Source organism: Lissotriton vulgaris, chromosome 6, assembly GCF_964263255.1.
Source record: "Lissotriton vulgaris chromosome 6, aLisVul1.2, whole genome shotgun sequence".
In the NCBI taxonomy this organism is placed as follows: domain Eukaryota; kingdom Metazoa; phylum Chordata; class Amphibia; order Caudata; family Salamandridae; genus Lissotriton; species Lissotriton vulgaris.
In genome coordinates this window covers 1,003,137,010-1,003,158,099 of record NC_141694.1, presented here as the reverse complement: position 1 = coordinate 1,003,158,099, position 21,090 = coordinate 1,003,137,010, and the positions used below count along the sequence as shown (strand labels likewise).

General features: G+C 50.7%; 1 protein-coding gene across 18 annotated transcripts in view; it reads left to right on the top strand.

The window, feature by feature from the left end:
• Positions 1–21,090, top strand: part of AFDN (afadin, adherens junction formation factor) — a 2,152,715-nt gene that overhangs the window by 2,083,437 nt on the left and 48,188 nt on the right. For all 18 annotated transcript variants that reach the window (XM_086927064.1, XM_086927054.1, XM_086927053.1 and 15 more), the window contains one exon: positions 3,506–3,590. In XM_086927064.1, the coding sequence (XP_086783190.1) occupies positions 3,506–3,590 (85 nt within the window). The remainder of the gene's footprint in view (positions 1–3,505; positions 3,591–21,090) is intronic.

Below are 21,090 nucleotides of genomic sequence, written 5' to 3'. Positions count from 1 at the left end.
AGCCTGTCTGCAGCTTTCGGAACCATGTCCCTTAGCTGTTCTGGGATATTGCCATACCATATACTCTGAAGTGCATTATGAACCTCGCGGTTAAATGCTATCTTTGGTTTGGCTTTATCAAAACATGTTGTGTAAGGTGTCATACGCTTTGGAATACTACCCCCTCGCCAGTCCTGGGCACGGGGGTAGCATTCCACCCTTCTAGAGGGAGAAGACATGTTACTTTCCTTAAATGCAGTTAAATCTAACCAGAGCCTCAGCATCACAAAATGGATGCTGCTGCCACAGAGACGAGTCTGGCCTCATGCTGCTGACCGAAACTCCGGCAGGGGAGGCCTGGACAATAGGTTTCCTGTCACAGGGAGGTGTTACACCACTCCAGACAGGAGATAGTGGATTGGGGCAGGGAGGGCTGAAAGAAGCTAGACACTGCCTGGGGCACACAAGGTGTCCCATGCAAAGTCCAGTTCAAACCGGTGCTGGGGCACTCCAGCCCCAGCTCTGGCGCGAAACTGGACAAAGGGAAAGGGGTGTAGCCACCCCCTTCCTGGGTCCCACCCATAGGAGGGACCTAGCAGGTGATCCAGCCCCTTGATTTGGAATAAAGGTAGGAGCTGTGCCAATGCACATCAGATCATCCTGACTGAAACTTTGAAACGAAACTCCGGACCCTTCGACATCCTACTCAACGTAGAAGACTGAAGAATCTCCCTTGTGGTCAAGGAGTGGCCACCCTGTGCAAGCAGGCACCATCAGCGCATTGAGACTTTCTTTGTCGTTGCTGCCGCTAGAGCTCGAAAGACAGAGACCGACAAGACCCAGACTCCCAGACATCCGACAGCCCGATCCACAGTCGCACCAAAGCTGAGACCCGTGGAGGCGACACAAGACGTGGGACCGGCCATCTTGAAAAGTCGACGAAGTGCTTCCCGTGCAGCTCCCGAGGCACCCTCGAAGCTGTACTTTGGGGTTTGAGAAGCCCCAGCCCTGAGCAGTCTGTGCACCGAAGATCACCTCTCCACACTCACCGAGTACTGCGTGGGGCCCTTTTTCACTTTTCCTGCTCGACGCGTTGTCCGGTCACTTGCCCGTTGGCTAGTGGCCTCTGAGATGACGAGCTTACGATTTTGAACTGCTGGTCTGGTTGCTCCAGACTTGCCCTAGCTCCTCTGAAAAGGAGCCACCGATCTAACCTTCCCGGTCTGATCCAGAAGACATCTTAGAGTCCTGCATGGGTTGCATTTGCCAAGGCTTGGTGACTCCGATTCGAGAACCGACACCCCCGACAGCAAGAGCCTTCATGGAACAGCTCGTGTTCACCAGGTGGTAATCCTCGATCCTTCCTGGTCCACGTGGCAGCGGAGACAAACTACTCGGCAGCACCTGATCGCAACCCGACATTGCCTGGTTCCGTCCTGGTTCCATCCTGGTCACTGGCTAGTGACCTACACTCTGTCCCCTCTGCTTTTAGGTACTCTACATCTTCGATCCACCCTTGGATCCAACCGGACTCTTCTCTCCTGGCCGCCTGCAGCATCTTTTCCTCCAGGCTCCATAGAACTCCACCAAGAAACCTGACGCACTTTGGCACCTATGCATCCGCTTCCTGTGGATGAGGTAACTAGGGTACTCCGGTGCCCCTGTAGTGATTTACATCCCTAGTGTCCTAGTTTCAAGTGGCTAAGTTCTAGTCCAGTCGGAAGTCTCCTAAACCTATAACTTTCTGATTTTTACGCACCATTGACTTGTATGGTAAACGCGGTTGCCTATAGACACTGCACCCGCATCCTGTGGGCCTCCTATGTCCTAACCTTAGTTAGTCCAGTGTAGGCCCAGCGATTCCCAAGGCCCTAGGCCTTACCATTGTTCGTGACGTGGTACTTATACCACTTTTTTAATATATGGTTTGAGTGGCCACCCGGCCTATCCATAATTGTGCTACTTATTGTATGTTATACTGAGTTCTTTGTTTAACGCTTGTGCTTCTGTGCTCATAAAGAGTATACGGGATTATTCTAGAAATAAATAGATATATTTTGTAATATATAACTTGTGTGGTTTCCTTTCATTTGGTATTTTAAAGGATTGCATATGGTAAAACAGCTGGCTTCACATGCCCTCTTGAGTTTAGCCTAAGACTGCTTTTGTCCATGCTACCACTAGGATAGCTGGTCTATAAGGTTGACTTACAACCAATCACCATAAGGGTTGTTTGGACTGGTGCAAGGTTCTCACTAGAATAGTGACCATCATATACCAGGCCAACTTCTCACAACTATTGTTTGGATTCTGAAGTGAAGCAGGACGGCCATTTTGCTTGTTATGTGCTGCAAGAATTTTTGGTATAGGCAAGCATGCACCCTCTCGTCCGAGAGCAGGACAGCTTGGAGATTCAATTCAAAAGTTGAGGAACCCACAGGCAGATGTATCCATCAGAAGATCAAGTTACTTTCCTTCGGTAATGCTTTTTCTGGTGGATACAGTATCGGCCTGTGTATTCCTCACTGATCCACCCGCCTCCCCATTGCCTGTCTGCTCATACCGAAAAATAATCAATGTATATCTTATGTGATTTGTTGTTCGATTCAGTTGGCATTGGGAAGTCTCTGATGAAGAATTTCCAAGGTCGTTTGTATAGTGTATACTTGTGAAAATGTTTGTCGGTTCACCCGTTTGCATCAATGGCACGGTTAAAATGGGTATAACTGACGTCTGCACGCCGATGAGGTCTTCTTATGCCTCTGACGACATCATGCAGAGTCTTGTACAGCGCCGTTCCATTGTGATGTCCTTGTCAACTTGGGAGAGCTGAGGAGAAAAGTTACAGTGGAATGCTGCGCATGGGGTTATTCAAAAGGTGAGGAATCCACAGGTAGATACTGTATGCACCAGAAAAAGTTTTTGCGAAGGTAAGTAACTTGTTCATCAAGACGCAACTTGTACGAACTGCACCATGGGCAAAACAGACATGCTTGAGAACAGCTACACAAGGCTGCTCAGCCTTTTTGGAGACTCAATGCACAATTTCTTGGCTTCTATTCTGATGCAGTCTTTATTGCATGGTAGTGGTAATTGTTGTTGACACATGATTCCAGTGAGGCTCACATGCAAACCTTTGTGTTTTAAAAAAATAATCATAAGAAATGTGCCTTTGTCTAACAAAAAAAATCGAGGAAAGAAATAACTTATCTCTAGCCATGCATACCAGTATCTATCTTAATAACCTCCGGAAAGAAAGATTTTTGTCAGTGACTGCAAATTTATTTTGTTGTGTTGTTAATGCACGTTAATGCACTTGGTGGATTGCATTCTAAAACATCATCTTAAGAAATTTGATTTGGCAGATGATGTTTTTCTTCTCAATCAGTCTGTTATTTGTTGCAGTAGTTATATCTTTTTTGTCTTAGTCACATTCCATGCTTTTGAGAGAAGACTGTTTTTCTTAAGTAAACAAATGGGTTTGAATGGGCTTGTGTAAACTTTGGACTTAACTTTTGTTTATTAGGGCCAAATTCGTACATTGGATCTACAGGAGCTGTTGTTGGCGCCAGTGAAGTTTATCGAGATCCAAAGGACAAGCGATCTAAAAGGTACTGTGAATAAGAGACTTTGGTACGGTACTGTTCTTCTTTAATATTCAGAACTTTACCTTGTACATTTTTATAACCTGAAAATGGCAGATGTTTTCACTTCTCATGAGCATCTGCTCAGCCAATCTAATAATTCCTGCAGACCACTGTCACTATATTTTCCGCAGTCCGTTGAAGGACTCTATAATCCTGCTCAGTATAATTCCTTTGTTTGATCTTATTTTCATTTTTAGCTCTCGTTTCCAGGTAGCATTAATTTTCTGTTATTGAAGCCCTGTTGTCTGCAATACAATATATAGAGTGGGCTTAGGGTCAGCCTTTAACTCATGATTGACTGGCTTTCTTGGCTATTTCAGGTCGATTTTCCTTATTCCATGGCTTTCCTTCCTATTTTTGTGTTCGTCCTGGCCCTAGCAAATGCAAAAAGAACAATTGATGGACAGAATGTTGAACAATGTCAAACATTCACCACAGTCACAAGATCTTGGCCTAAATCCATTGTTTTTTGCTATCCATGTCATTCCAGTTTAAACCCAGCCATATGCAAATCGGTCTTGACCCTGCTCCCCATTGGAGCAGTCCAGCCCGAACTGCAAGGCCAGGTCCGCCCTGGCCAGGAAACAAGCATCCTGGGACCCGTTTCGTTCCTCATCAGCCAGCCTATCATTGCTGCTTACATTATCTGAAAGAGACACGTTAGAGATAGGTTCCTTACCTTAGAATATCCCCAGGCGTCAGACTGGATCCGGAAACTTTTGCGTAGCAATACCCCTGCGCGTCGGTAGGGGTCGTCAGCATCCGTCGTTGGCGTCGTTAGCGCCGGAATGACGTCGCCGGAGTACTTGGACGCCGCCCTCGCGTGCTGCGGTCAGTTCTACTTTTTTCCGCGCCAGCTAGCGCAGATCCGGAGAAGCTCTACCCCTTAGTCACTTTTTGACTAAACTTTTTTGATCTTTTGATCTGTTTTTTCTCGAGTCGTTCGACTCCTAGGGTGCCGGTAGGGATGCCCGGGTTCGAACCCTGCTCCAAGTGCAGCCGACTGATGTCGGTTACCGATCCCCATCGCCGGTGTCTTCAGTGTCTAGGCCTCGACCACGACGACCGAACCTGCTCCGACTGCCGGGCCCTGACTCCTATGGCTAGGCGGGTGCGGTCCCGCAAGCAACTTGAGCTCCAGCAGTCGGCCCGTGCCGTTCAAGGTCCCGGTCCCACAGGCGGTCGAGGAACCGGTCGCTGGGTCGAAGCCCTCGTAGGTCCGAGAGTCGGCATCGGTCTTCGGGATCACGGTCCTCAGGTAAGAGGCATAAGAGGTCGGAAAGGCGTCATCGATCTTCCGACCCACCCCGATGCTCGCGCGACGCGACCGGGGGTTCGGGTGACACCACCCACGCGGCTCTGATGGAGTCGCGGGCGTCGCAACCTGCCCCACACCTTCTGGTCTCTAGGCACGATGCGACGCCAGAGGAGATCAAGCGGTACCTCATGGCCATGAGGTCTCTCCCTCCTCCGCCGGGCTCCGTGGCGCCTTCGGGCCCAGCGGTCCCGGCTGGGGGGCCTAGTGGGTCGGTTGCTTCGGCTCCGACCACAGCGCCGCCAGCGACTTCAGTCCCGGCGCCGCAGGCCCCCACTGGATCCGGGTCGTCGCCGGTCGACCTCATGACCTCACAGACGCCGGCCCCTAGGGTGTCTCTCCCGGCGCCGCCTACGGGCAACGCCGTCCCCGATCCTGCCCTCGATTCGGTTCCGGCGCCGGAGCGGCTCCGCTGGGCGCCGCTCTCTACGTCGTATGGAGACTTTTATTTTCACAAACCGGCCCCATCCTTTGAACCTGAATTTCAGGTGATGGGTGACGAGGGAGATTGGGAGGGGTCTGTGGACCCTCTGGCACAGGAGTGCCAGTCTCAACAGGACTGGACATGTGAGCTTGGGGATGCCAGTTGACTGGACACTTCGCCAGACACTGGTTTTGTCTCCCCTCCAACCGTGGCTACGGAGGAGGGGGCTGCCTACAGTGTAGTGTTGACGCGGGCGGCCAAGGCATTGGGCCTAGAGCTCCCCGTCGCGGCCCTGAGGACTAACCTCCTCACTGAGGTCCTTAAACCGCAGGCAAGCTCAGCTGAGCCTCTGCTGCCGTTTAATAGGGCCTTGTGTGACGTTCTTTTGGGCACTTGGTCCAAGCCCGCTACATGTCAGCCTGTAGATAGGAACGTGGCCAGACGCTACCGCCCGGCCCCGGGCCACCCTTGCTTCTTGTGCACCCACCCCACCCCGAGAGCCTGGTTATCCAGGCCTCTACTTCCCAGACTGCATTCCCGACGGCTCCGCCCGATCGGGAATCCAAGAGGTACGAGCAATTTGGTAAGAAGGTGTTCTCGTCCCTGAGTTTGGGACTGCGGTCAGTCAATACCGCATACCTCTTGGGCCGCTACACCCACACTCTGTGGGACACGGTCGCAGACGTGCTGCCACAATGTCCGGAGGAGGCCCGGACTAAACTCGCCCAATTCCTTGCGGAGGGTCGAGATGCGGCACGCTATTCCATTCGGTGTGGGCTGGATACCACGGACTCACTGGGCAGTGCAATGGCAACGACGGTGGCAGTTCGACACCACGCCTGGTTGAGGACCGCCAACTTTTCGGCTAATGTCCAGGCCACCCTTCTGGACATGCTCTTTGATGGCCGTCGCCTTTTTGGCTACAAGGCAGACCATGCGCTTGAGCCTTTTAAGGACTCCAGGGCTACAGCCAAGTCCTTGGGCCTCTCGGCCCCACGCCAGCAAACGGGTGCCTTTCGCTCCTTTCGTGGCCAAGGAAGGGGCGCTCCCACACGTGCTGCCAGTCACGCACCGCAGACTAATACACAGCGCGGTGGCGCCCGTGGAAACCGCCGTGGCGGCGGTCGGGGACAACTGCGAGGCCAGTCCACACCTTCCCCTGCAGCATCCGCCTCAAAACCCACCTAGTCCGTGCTTTCAGGCCCATGTGACGCCAGTGGGGGGCAGGGTTCGCCATCACCACTTCCACTGGCGCACTGTCACGTTGGACATGTGGGTGCTGCAGATCGTCCGAAGCGGCTACTCCCTCCCCTTCGAGGCGACCCCTCCTGCCATGCCACCGCAATACCACCGCGTGTCGGGGGATCACTTGCAACTTCTGCAAGAGGAAGTCGCGGCCCTCTTGGCCAAGGGGGCCATCAAGCACGTTCCTGGGCCAGAAGTAGGGTGTGGTTGTTACTGTAGGAAGGTGGATACCTGACTATGGTTACCCCCAACTTTTTGCCTTGTGTTTTGCTGGTTTTTCGACTTAGTTGACCTGGGACCCTGCTATTCAGGGCCCCAGGCCTACTGCTCTCTCTGTAAAATGGATTCCATGTACCTTAGGTACATATCTAATTGGATACTGAGTCACCTTATCAGTCCCTGTACAGTGTACCTTAGGTACCCAGGGCATAGGTGTACCAAGGGCCTACCAAGGGCTGCAGCATGTATTATGCCACCCTTGGCTGGCCATCCAAATCTGACACAACTGGCTGCACGACAGCTGGGGCAAGGTGGTGTAATCACCCTTTGCTTTAGATATAGTATTCCTATATCTAACCCTAAAATGGACACATATATTCCTATCAGTCACTCCTATGGCAGGCCTTATCAATCCTGAAGGCAGAGTGCTTGGAATTATGTGAGATGGTGCTCTGGCATGAGCTGAGCCCGTCTGCAGCTTGCGGAACCAAGTCCTAATAGCTGTTCTATGATAACGCGTACCATATACTCTTAAGTGCATTATAATCCTCGCGGTTATTTGCTATCTTTGGTATGGCTTTATCAAAACATGTCGAGTAAGGTGTCATACGAATTGGAATACTAACCCCTCGCCAATTCTGGCGACGGGGTTAGCATTCCACCCTTCTAGAGGGACACGACATGTATGTAACTGTGAACCCCGGTTAAAGTTAACTCGAGCCTCAGCATCACAAAATGGATGCTGCCACCACAGACACAAGTCTGACCTCCTGCTGCTGGGAGTCCTTCCAGCGAGGAGAGCTTGGACAAAGGGTTTCCTGTCAGGGGCGGTGCTAGCACCATCCCAGACAGGGTTTTGTGTATCCCAGGTAGGCAGGGCTGAGAAGGAAGGTGACTGCAAGTGGCACCCCGGTGCTCACTATGCATCTGCCGGTTTGAACCAGTTCTAGGGGCACACCAGCCCCTGAGCTGGGGAAAGTCCAGACAAGGGAGAGGGGTGTAACCACCCCCCTCCTGGTCCCACCCATGGGCAGGACCTAGTCGCGTGCCTGCCCCTTTTTCTGAATAAAGGTAGGAGCAGGCCCCCTTCCCAAATTAGATCATTATGAATCTTGATGACTTTCCACGAAAGAACTCTTGAACCTTTCTGAAGACTCTCCCTTGTGGCTAAGGAGTAGCCACCCTGCACCAGCGGGCACCATCTAAGCGCATGCGGTTTGCTGCACGTCCATCCTCCGGATCAAGACTGCCCAGCTCGACGAGACCCGGATTCCCTGGCACCTCTGACCTCTACCTACATCATCAGCCCAGCTGAGATTCGTGGGTGTGACGAGACCTCGAGGGACCGGCCATCTTCAGAACTGCACGACGCTTATCCAGCACGACCGCCGAGGGATCCTCGAGTGAGTGCTTTGGGGTTTGAGAAGCCCTAACCCTGAGCAGCTCCAGCACCGAAGTCCAGCCACCTAGCATCCACGAGATCTGCGTGGGGCCCTTCTGCTCTTTGCTGCTCACCGCGTTGTCCGGCTACTTGCCTGCTGGCTTGTGGCCCTCTTGACGACGAACCACGACATTTCCATCGCTGGTCTGGTTGCTCCAGACTGGCCCTTGCTCCCCTCCAACAGAGGAGCACCCCGGACCCTCCTGGTCCACTCCAGACGCCATCTTGAGTCCACCGCGTGGGCTTGCATTTGCCAAGGATTGTTGCCCCAATCCTGGGTCCAGCATCGCCGACAGCAAATACCTTTGTGGGACAGCTCGCACCTCCATCCTGGTCGCCGACAACGCCTACTGGTCCGAGAGACTGCAGAGCCCAGCGTCGCCCACTCACCTGGTCGAGGAGACTTCATCCGGTGCCATCCTGGTGCCCATCTGATCACTGGCTAGTGATTAAGAACCGAGTCCCCTCTGCTTTCAGGTCGTCTCCATCTTCGATCCAGGCTTGGATCACATCGAACTTCATCACTGATCGCCTGCCAGCAACTTCTTCTTTCAGGCTCCATAGACTGTAACGAGGATTCCTGACATCTTTTGAACCCTATGCAGCCGCAGCCCCTGGGCTAGGTAACTTGAGTATTTCGGTGCTCCAACATAGGTTAACTATCCAAGTGTCCAGATCCTTTTTCGTTTTCAGCCTATCTAGTCGGATTCGTCCGATAACACTAACTTTACGAAATCTAGCATCCATAGACTTAGTCCCGCGTGAGAGCGCACACTCTGCACCCGATCCCCTTAGGCCTCCTGCTCCTAACCTGAAGGTTCAGTAGTGTAGTCCTAGCGATCCTAAAGCTTCTGGATCTTGTTACTTACCTGCTAGTATTTCGCATTCCACTTTTGTAGTATATGGTTTTTCGTGCCCCTCGGGCATTTGTGTAAGTTGTGCAACTTGAAGTATTTTCTTAAGAGTTTTGTTGTGTGCTTAGCTCCCTGACTCATAAAGAGATCAGGGTAGACTTGTTATAAATAAATATCCTTTTATTTTCATAACAACTTGTGTGGTGTCCTTTCACTTGGTGTTCAAGGGGTATATGTGATGGTATAACAGCTGGCTTAACACGCCCTCTAGAGTTTAGCCTAAAGACTGCTCTTGTCCATGCTACTAGGATAGCTGGTCTATAAGGTTGACTTACAACCAATCATCAATAAGGGTCGTTTGGAATGATACATAGTGATCACTAGAATAGTGAGCACTGCATATCAGGCCAACTTCTCACATTGGTGAGCAGCGGTTGGGATTTGAGCTTGCTGTTGTTTTACCACACGTATCATAAGAATATCATTTGAAAGATCACATAAGTACCAAGGTACACATAACTTAGCTTAGAATACTCTGAGTTCTACTGAACCATCTGTTGTAGTTTAACAGGGCTTAGCACACCCTGACTACAACTCTTAGCAGGGGATCAGTAGGCAAACAAATAGTGTAGGTAGGTGCATCACTTACACCACACTAGAAGCATGTCTAACCACGGAGAGTCTGCAGAGACCCTCTTGTGGTTATTGACCCTCCACAGGTCATGTCAAGATATGCAGCTCTTAGCTTCCAGGAGATGAGACAAGTGTGTACCTCCAGCAAGCTAAAACAGGGTTCTAACCCTACAATCCCATTTCTGATAGGTCTCTTAGAGACTTATGATGCCAGGAGGGCTTCTAACACAGGCCCTTCTAATCCAGATGGGAATATGCCTCCTTAGAGGGAACCCTTGGGGACCCTGACCTCAACCTCAATGGCACAGGAAGTGATGAGGAGGAAGAGGAACAGGAGTTGTCGGGGGATGAGGCAGACAAGGGTCAGGTAGAAGTCAGTAGACTCACCCGAACCAACTTAAGCAGGCATGAAAATGGACTTGGGGGACCCCCAGGCCCACTCTCAGGCAGGTTTAACATTGGGAGTGGACGAGTTAGGTCTCTATCCAGAGGCTATAACAGATCCATTCGAACCAATGGCTCTCAGACCTCTTCTCACAGAGGGATGACATCCCCTCAGAGAAGAGAGCATGAGGCCAAGATGAGGGAAGTCAATCTGAGGATTGAAAGGGAAGAACTTGCCCTGGCCAAAGAGAGACTTGCCTTTGCTAGAGAGCAGAAATTGAGTGGGGCAGACCCCACTGGTGGCAGCATTTTACCTAGAGAATAGGACAGGAGTTTAGACACTAGACACCTGAGTAAGATAGTGCCCCCTTTAAACAAGGGGAATGACATCCACAAATGGATGACTGCTTTGGAGAGGGCCTGCACTGTCCAGTGCATCCCCCAGAGTCAGTGGGCAGCTATCTTGTGGCTCTCCTTTGAAGGCAAAGGTAGAGGTAAGCTCCTCACTACTAGAGCTGAGGATGCTAACAATTACCAAGTCCTGAAGAATACACTGGTTGATGGGTTTGGCTTAACAACCGAACAGTACAGGTTGATGTTCAGAGACACCCAGAAAACTCAGTCTCAGGATTGGGATGACTTTGTTGATTGTGCCACTAAGGCTTTTGAAGGCTGGCTACTGGGAAGTAAGGTTACTGATTTCAAAGGATTGTACAATCTAATTATGAGAAAGCCAGTCTTAAGTAATTGTCAGAACCAGTTATTACACCAGCACCTGGTAGACTCTGATCTGACCTCTCCACAAGAATTGGGTAAGAGGGCAGACAAATGGGTCAGAACCAGGATTAGGCCTAAGAACCAGGGTGGTGACCAAAAGAAGGAATCAACCAAGCCTCAAGAGAAGGGTGGGAATAAATCGTCTGATCAAACCCCAGGGCCCCAAAACTCCTCTGAAAAGGGTGGGTCCCAAAATCCTTCCAATACCCAAAAGAAACCTTATTGTCATACCTGCAAACAGGTAGGCCATTACAAAAGTGACAGCAGTTGCCCAAAGGCCAACAACAATAAGGAGAACATACCCCCAGGTAAAACTTCCCAGCCTCCTGTTACTACTAGTAGTAATCCCCCAGGTGGTGGGAGTGCCCCCAAGAATCTGGGTGCATTTACCTTGGGAGTTCCTGGGAACTCTGGCCTAACCAGGTCCCCAAACTGAGATACTCTTGTCTGTGAGACTGGCATGGGGTTTGCCAACTTCACAACTTGTCCCAACACTTTGGGCAAGTACAGACAGGAGCCCCTCATCAATGGTACAAAAGTTGAGGCCTACAGAGACACAGGGGCTAGCATCACCATGGTGGCTGAGAGCCTAGTCCCCTCAAGGCAACTTATACCTGGAGCCACATACCAGGTAACCAACATTGATGGAGTGCAGAGAGATCATCCCATAGCAGTGGTAAATCTCAGCAGGGGAGGTGTCACTGGCCACAAGAGAGTGGCAGTGTCACCAAACTTGCCTGTGGATTGCCTACTGGGGAATGATTTAGAGATCTCAGCCTGGGCTGAGGTAGAGCAAGAAACCCATTTTAAAAAAGTAAAGCTCCATGGTAAGGTTAGTGGGGCAGTGATAGCCACAACCCCAGTCCAAGATGTCCTCCCTGAACAGGTCAGGAGGGCTGTGCCAGTCACAGCCCAATCTCAGACAGATTCCTTCCCTGAACAGGTTGGCAAGGCTGTGATGGTCACAGCCCATACCCAAACTGAGTCCCTTCCTGAAAAGGTTGGTGGAGTTGTGATGGCCACAGCTCCAACTCAGACAGATAATAGTGTTGTGAAGCCTGAAACTATGGATCACTCCACTCAGACAGAGAGCATTGAGGAGGAAGAGAAATCTCCCTCCCACCAGACTTTAGGAAAGGATCAGCCTCCTCAGGGAACTGATCTGGCCCCTTGTGAAGGAACTGCCCCAGAGGTAGTCAGGCCTAGCCTGGCAGAGCCCCTGATGTCAGTGGACCCTTCCAAGGTGGGACCCAGTCTGGAGCAGGTAACCTGCCCCGCTCTACCCTGCCTCAGTCAGCCCAGGGCTGTGGAGGTCAGGGAAGCCAGTGGTGGACCCCAAAGGGCCCCCTGTCCAAAAGAACTCCCCAATCAGCAGATTAAGGGCACTGAAGCTAGTAATCCTACCCAGTGAAAATAAAACAAACTCCTGAGGGATCCCCCTTAAAATTAGCTAGGGACCTCCCACAGATGGACACTGTTGGGCACAGCCAAACCTGGGGCCTAAAAACCCCAAACCTGACCTGTCCCTCCAGTAAGCCAAACAGAGGGACTCAGCCTCCAGCTTTAGGTAGCCAGAGGTTGGCCTTGAGAGCTCACAGCTACTCAGTCCAGGAAAGAAAGGCATATATGGTGGATAGTGATTGGAGGAAGTTGAGCCCAACATTAGTGAAGTCTCACTTCAGTACTCCATCCCAGCACCAGCCTTTTACTTTGCTAAAACACACCACAGGTAGAGATTCCCTATGGTGGAGACCCTCAGATACCCTTAGGGTGAGGGATTGCGTAGTGGACCATGATACAGGGGGTAACCATGCCAGTGCATGTACCACCTCATATTGCCACTCAGGCAATATAGGCTTACCTGGCCAAGGATAGCCTTATCTCCTTTCATTTGGGGGTGGGGGGGGGGGGGGGGTTTATGTAGGAAGGTGGATACCTGACTATGGTTACCCCCAACTTTTTGCCTGGTGTTTTGCTGATTTTTCAACTTAGTTGACCTGGGACCCTGCTATTCAGGGCCCCAGGCCTACTGCTCTCTGTAAAATGGATTCCATGTACCTTAGGTACATATCTAATTGGATACTGAGTCACCTTATCAGTCCCTGTACAGTGTACCTTAGGTACCCAGGGCATAGGTGTACCCAGGGCCTACCAGGGGCTGCAGCATGTATTATGCCACCCCTGGCTGGCCATCCAAATCTGACACAACTGGCTGCACGACAGCTGGGGCAAGGTGGTGTAATCAACCTTTGCTTTAGATATAGTATTCCTATATCTAACCCTAAAATGGACACATATATTCCTATCAGTCACTCCTATGGCAGGCCTTATCAATCCTGAAGGCAGAGTGCTTGGAATTATGTGAGATGGTGCTCTGGCATGAGCTGAGCCCGTCTGCAGCTTGCGGAACCAAGTCCTAATAGCTGTTCTATGATAACGCGTACCATATACTCTTAAGTGCATTATAATCCTCGCGGTTATTTGCTATCTTTGGTATCGCTTTATCAAAACATGTCGAGTAAGATGTCATACGAATTGGAATACTAACCCCTCCCCAATTATGGCGACGGGGTTAGCATTCCACCCTTCTAGAGGGACACGACATGTATGTAACTGTGAACCCCGGTTAAAGTTAACTCGAGCCTCAGCATCACAAAATGGATGCTGCCACCACAGACACAAGTCTGACCTCCTGCTGCTGGGAGTCCTTCCAGCGAGGAGAGCTTGGACAAAGGGTTTCCTGTCAGGGGCGGTGCTAGCACCATCCCAGACAGGATTTTGTGTATCCCAAGTAGGCAGGGCTGAGAAGGAAGGTGACTGCAAGTGGCACCCCGGTGCTCACTATGCATCTGCCGGCTTGAACCAGTTCTAGGGGCACACCAGCCCCTGAGCTGGGGAAAGTCCGGACAAGGGAGAGGGGTGTAATCACCCCCCTCCTGGTCCCACCCATGGGCAGGACCTAGTCGCGTGCCTGCCCCTTTTTTCTGAATAAAGGTAGGAGCAGGCCCCCTTCCCAAATTAGATAATTCTGAATCTTGATGACTTTCCACGAAAGAACTCTTGAACCTTTCTGAAGACTCTCCCTTGTGGCTAAGGAGGAGCCACCCTGCACCAGCGGGCACCATCTAAGCGCATGCGGTTTGCTGCACGTCCATCCTCCGGATCAAGACTGCCCAGCTCGACGAGACCCGGATTCCCTGGCACCTCTGACCTCTACCTACATCATCAGCCCAGCTGAGATTCGTGGGTGTGACGAGACCTCGAGGGACCGGCCATCTTCAGAACTGCATGACGCTTATCCAGCACGACCGCCGAGGGATCCTCGAGTGAGTGCTTTGGGGTTTGAGAAGCCCTAACCCTGAGCAGCTCCAGCCCCGAAGTCCAGCCTCCCAGCATCCACGAGATCTGCGTGGGCCCTTTTGCTCTTTGCTGCTCACCGCGTTGTCCGGCTACTTGCCTGCTGGCTTGTGGCCCTCTTGACGATGAACCACGACACTTCCATCGCTGGTCTGGTTGCTCCAGACTGGCCCTTGCTCCCCTCCAACAGAGGAGCACCCCGGACCCTCCTGGTCCACTCCAGACGCCATCTTGAGTCCACCGCGTGGGCTTGCATTTGCCAAGGGTTGTTGCCCCAATCCTGGGTCGAGCATCGCCGACAGCAGATACCTTCGTGGGACAGCTCGCACCTCCATCCTGGTCGCCGACATCGCCTCCTGGTCCGAGAGACTGCAGAGCCCAGCGTCGCCCACTCACCTGGTCGAGGTGACTTCATCCGGTGCCATCCTGGTGCCCATCTGATCACTGGCTAGTGATTAAGAACTGAGTCCCCTCTGCTTTCAGGTCGTCTCCATCTTCGATCCAGGCTTGGATCACATCGAACTTCATCACTGGTCACCTGCCAGCAACTTCTTCTTTCAGGCTCCATAGACTGTAACGAGGATTCCTGACGTCTTTTGAACCCTATGCAGCCGCAGCCCCTGGGCTAGGTAACTTGAGTATTTCGGTGCTCCAACATAGGTTAACTATCCAAGTGTCCAGATCCTTTTTCGTTTTCAGCCTATCTAGTCGGATTCGTCCGATAACACTAACTTTACGAAATCTAGCATCCATAGACTTTGTCCCGCGTGAGAGTGCACACTCTGCACCCGATCCCCCTAGGCCTCCTGCTCCTAACCTGAAGGTTCAGTAGTGTAGTCCTAGCGATCCTAAAGCCTCTGGATCTTGTTACTTACCTGCTAGTATTTTGCATTCCACTTTTGTAGTATATGGTTTTTCGTGCCCCTCGGGCATTTGTGTAAATTGTGCAACTTGAAGTATTTTCGTAAGAGTTTTGTTGTGTGCTTAGTACCCTGTCCTCATAAAGAGTACAGGGCTGTTGTGATCTAAATAAATACACTGTTTATTTTCATAACACTTGTGTGGTGTCCTTTCACTTGGTGTTCAAGGGGTATATGTGATGGTATAACAGCTGGCTTAACACGCCCTCTAGAGTTTAGCCTAAAGACTGCTCTTGTCCATGCTACTAGGATAGCTGGTCTATAAGGTTGACTTACAACCAATCATCAATAAGGGTCGTTTGGAATGATACATAGTGATCACTAGAATAGTGAGCACTGCATATCTGGCCAATTTCTCACAGTTACTCCCACTACTTTCTGGTACCCAAGAAGGGCAAAGGGGGCCTGCGCCCTATCTTGGACCTACGGAACGTCAACGGCTTCCTCCGGAAGGAGAAGTTCAAAATGCTGACATTGGCTCAGGTCTTAGCTGCCCTGGACCCAGGAGACTGGATGGTAGCGTTGGACTTGCAGGACGCTTATTTCCACATCCCCGTCCTGCCAGCCCACCGGCGCTACCTGCGGTTCATGGTAGGCCACGAGTACTTTCAGTTTACCGTGGTCACAGCTCATCTGCGCAGGTTAGGGGTTTCAGTCTTCCCCTACCTCGACAACTGGTTGTTGAAGGCGGGCTCGCACCAGACAGTCGTCAGCCACCTCCAGACAACGGCGGACCTCCTGCACCAGCTGGGGTTTTCCATCAACGTACCAAAGTCACACCTGTGCCCCTCTCAGAAGCTCCTCTTCATCGGAGCGGTCCTCGACTCGGCGCAGTTTCGGGTTTATCCTCCCGAACAGCGGGTCCGGGATATTCAGGCTCTGATTCCACTCTTTCAGCCTTTATTCCGGGTCTCGGTCAGGTTGCCGCTGCGGCTTCTGGGGCGGATGGCCTCCTGCACCCTTCTGGTGCATCACGCCAGGTGGCGGATGCGGGCTTTGCAGTGGGACCTGAATTTTCAGTGGGCCCAGCATCAGGGCAACCTGTCCGACCATGTCATGATCTCGGAGGGCACTGCGACACAACTGCAGTGGTGGCTCACGGACCGCGATTGGGTCAGTGGCAGATCCCTCTCCCTTCCCCAACCGGAGCACGTAGTTGTGACTGAAGCGTCCCTCCAGGGCTGGGGAGGCCATATGGGAGAGGCGGAGATCAGAGGCCTCTGGTCTCCGGCAGAGTCCCAGCTCCATATCAACCTTCTGGAGCTGCGGGCGATTCGTCTAGCACTGAAGGCATTCCTCCCCTCTGTCCGGGGGAGTGTAGTGCAGGTGTTCACGGACAACACCACCCCCATGTCGTACTGCAACAAACAGGGCGGGGTGGGGTCGTGGACCCTCTGCCTGGAGACTCTGTGCCTCTGGCAGTGGCTGGAACATCAGGGCGTGACCCTGGTGGTTCAACACCTGGCAGGTTCTCTGAACGCCAGGGCGGACGAGCTCAGCCGAAGGTGCATGATGGATCACGAATGGCGTCTGAACTCGGACGTGGCGCAAGGCCTCTTTCTGCAGTGGGGAGAGCCTTGGTTAGATCTATTCGCCACCGAAGTGAACGCGCAATGTCATCAGTTCTGCGCGTTGGAATTTCCAAGGCGGCACTCGCTCGGGGACGCTTTTCGACGCGTGTGGAGTTGAGGTCTGTTGTACGCCTTTTCACCTATACCACTTCTGCCCAGAGTGCTGAAGAAAATCAAGCGCGGCCGGCCCAAGTCATCCTTGTGGCTCCGGACTGGGCGCAAAGGTAATGGTATCCCGAGCTACTCAGTATGTCCGTCGATCCCCCGATCCGTCTGCCTCTTCAGGAGGACCTTCTGTCGCAGCAGCAGGGGACGGTCCTCCACCCGAACCTGTCCAGTGATTGAGCGGCGTCAGTTGAGGCCATTTGACTTGCCTCCTGAAATCTGTAATGTCATTCTGGCAGCCAGGCATCCCTCCACAAAGTCGGTATACGCCTGCAGGTGGAACAGATTTGTGGCATGGTGCGCAGCAAAGGCTGTGGATCCTCTCAATGCTCCTCTTTCTGAGGTTCTCCTCTTCCTTCTTTCTCTTGCCCAGCAGGACTCTGCTCTGGGCACTATCAAGGGCTACCTTTCTGCCCTTTCAGCCTTCTTAAGGCTACCTGATCAGCCTTCTTTGTTCAAGTCCCCCATTGTAAACAGATTCTTAAAGGGCATCACTCATATGTTTCCTCCTGTTCCTTTCGTGATGCCCCAGTGGGACTTGAACCTGGTTCTAACTTACTTGATGTGCGCTCCCTTTGAGCCGCTTCATAACTGTCCTCTCCGTCTTCTTACACTTTAGACTGCTTTCCTGGTTGCCATCACCTCTGCCAGGAGAGTGAGTGAGCTCCAGGCTCTTTCCTCTAAACCTCCTTTCCTTTTTGTCCATCCGGACAAGGTTGTGTTGCGGACAAAACCCTCTTTCCTGCCCAAGGTAGTCACAGCCTTCCACATCGGGCAGTCCATCCTCTTGCCCACCTTCTTTCCGCCTCCGCATCCCTCGAAAGAGGAAGAGAGGCTCCACCGTCTGGTCCCAAAACGTGCGCTCTCTTACTATCTGGATCGCACACGCCGGTTCCGGGTGGATGACCAACTCTTTGTTGGTTACGTGGGCACTTAGAAAGGACGGGCGGTGCACAAGCGGACCATCTCTCGGTGGATTGTGTTGTGCATCCAAGCATGTTACTCTTTGGCTAAGAAGGAACCTCCTGGTGGGCTGAGGGCCCACTCCACTCTTGCCACGGCGACTACTACTGCCCTGGGCCGCGGAGTTCCCTTGCAGGACATTTGTCAGGCAGCTACGTGGGCCTCACTGCACACGTTCGCAAGACACTACTGCCTGGACAGCCAAGTCCGGAGGGATGGCTTCTTTGGCCGTTCCGTCCTCCAGGACTTTCTGGTGTGATTATTGGTTCGCAGACCCACCACCGGGGTTGGTATTGCTGGGGTATCTATTCTAAGGTAAGGAATCTCACTAACTTGTCTCTTTCAGATGCACAAGTTACTACTTGTGTAACGATATATCTGTAAGAGACATTAGTTAGTGATAGATTCCTTACTGACCCACCCATCCTCCCCCTTCAGCGAACCGATATCTAGGGTTAAGGTCATCCCCTTTCAGGGCCCTAGTTTCATGGCACCAGTGTTGGTTCTATCATGGCTCTGCGTATCTGGCGCGGAAAAGCTGTGTATAAGAACTGACGTCCGCGCGCGAGGGCGGCCTCTAAGTACTCCGGCGACGTAATTCCGGTGCTAACGACGCCGACGACGGACGCGTAGCCGCGGACGACACCTACCGACGCGCAGCGGTATGGCTACGCAAAAGTTTCCGGATCCAGTCCGACGCCTGGGGATATTCTAAGGTAAGGAATCTATCACTAACTAATGTCTCTTACAGATATATCGTTACACAAGTAATAACTTGTGCGTATGGAATAGCATGACTTCAGACATTGCTCTATCCCCGTCCACTCATTTTCCCTTGCATCCCGCCTCTCCTTTCATTCCCACACCAAGTTCACCCATTGATCCCCATCCTGCGCCCCCTTTTAAATGTATTTTACATTATTTTTTATTACTTCTTTTATTACGTGGATCCCTTCTTCTGTGCTCTACCTAGGTCCTTACTCCCTCCTTACTTCTTTTACTTGACAGTGCTCTTCACAACTCCCTATCATGTACCCTGTTTCTTTTATATTATTATAGCCCCGCAGATGCAAATTGTTACCAGGCCACTAGCCCCTCCTTTTGTGCCCCACTGCATTTTAATTTTATTCTTTACTTTAGCATTCAAAATTGACTGGCAGCCATGTTCAAACGCTAAAGTTAAGAAGCAAAAATAGCCGTCTGTGCATCACAACACATGTACTCTTGCATCCTTTCACAAGCATGCTTGCACCAGGCGCCCATCTTTGAATATTAGGCCTAAGGGATGTACCAGGAGCCATTTGTTTTCACATTTCTCACCATGGCAGACAGCCATTTAAGAACAGTGAAGTAAAAATAAAGAATATTGTATGCAGAGTGGCAAATGCATCAAGAACGTAATACAACTAACCTACCAAAATCTGGACGGTAAGTTGTTTAAGGAACACATGCCACTGTCTTCAGACCTTAGCTATTTTCTAGGACCTACAGACACCTACCCTGGTACTACCGTGTAGCTATAAATTGATTCACCTGAGATACCTTAAACTATTTTTTTGCATTCCATTACAGATTTACTTTCTTACTTTGCAACTTCAGCAAGTTTGCCTGTAGCACTTTAATTATGAGATAACTCTGTTTGTTATATTTAATTAGAGATGGATCCCTCCCTCCTTCATTGCTATTACTCATTTACTGCTTCCCACAAATAGAAAGATCTTACTGATCATTCCTTTTTCGGGAGTGATGTATGCCTATCCTCCCTGTTGCTGACCCTCTACTTTACTAACCCTACAATGCCCGATCAGGTATATTTTATTCCAAACCCTCTGGTGATTGCTACCATTCTCTTTATATTAGATGTCCTTCCTTCTCTTACCAAGGTATATCCACAGTTATCCAAGTATTAAGCTCATTGTCCTATTCGAATAGTCCACATGGAAACTAAAAGTGCAGTATTAAAGGTTTTATTGAAGCACATGTATATACTTGTGTCACTTATGTTATGGTCTTCATCTGTTTTGATTGAATCACCACTCCACATCAGTACTGCAAATACAAAACACTAGGTAAGCACAATTACTATAACTTCCTTTTTTGTGAAATAAATGTAATAATTTGTAACCACCCTTACTTCCTGTGCAGTTATAGGCTTGAAAAAGACCTGTGCCTCCGATTGATCCACCTATTGGGTGTAACACGTGTTGGCTAGTTTTCAAGAACAAAGTGAAAATAAAAGATTGTACAACTAAAAATAAAAACATATGTATATTATCAAGATTTCTGTCGAGTCTGACTGTCCTCAGGATCGGTTTGATGTTTAGTATGGTCCACCTCTAGATCTAACCAATGCCTGGATAGCCGTGATGGCACAGGACATCAGAAGGATCAAGCGGGGGAAGAGAGGAAGTTGGGGAAGGAAAGGAAGGGGGCAGCGGGGAGGGAGATCTGAAAAACACAAAGAAACTCACAAAGGTAAATATACTAAAACTCTTTCTCTACATTAAGCAAAGTCCTTACACATTTAGTATGAACCCTTCTTGCGCTAAATACCTGTAAAGCAAAATACGAATTCTGAGGATAGGCAGTAGTGCTTGTCAGTGCAGAGGATCGTATTGGAGTAGTATTGGAGTATCCCTGTATGAATACAAAATGAATAAACACAAATAGGGATACAATCCACAAGTACACAAGAGAACACTGAGCAAGGCTATGATGAACCAGAGAACATACCCATGTCTAGACTCCTTAGCGACTCACAGGGGTAGAGCGTAGCCCTCTACCACTCATGGGGAACCCCTGTTAACAAAGGGAGCCAGAGACATAATCGTTAATGCACCATCAATCATACACACACTTCACTGGCCTTCCTTTCCATTCAAATAAATAATAAGAAGGAGATAGGCTAATGATTGGTCACGTTGTATATAACTACAGGTAGTAGTCGCTCTTGCTCCTTAGTATAATGCCTCTTATACCAGGAATCTAAATTACAAGTCATGAAGAACCTCGGAATTGTGCCCATGTAGAATTTGTGTGCACTCTGCCCCATTTAACATTTCCTTGGAGAAGATGCAGGTAACTGTATTTATCCAATAGAAAACAATTATTGGGAAACCATGGATTTCAAGCCATCCACTACCACGTCCGCCGACAATACCGACCGAACTAGATCCTGATTGCCCAAACAAAAGTC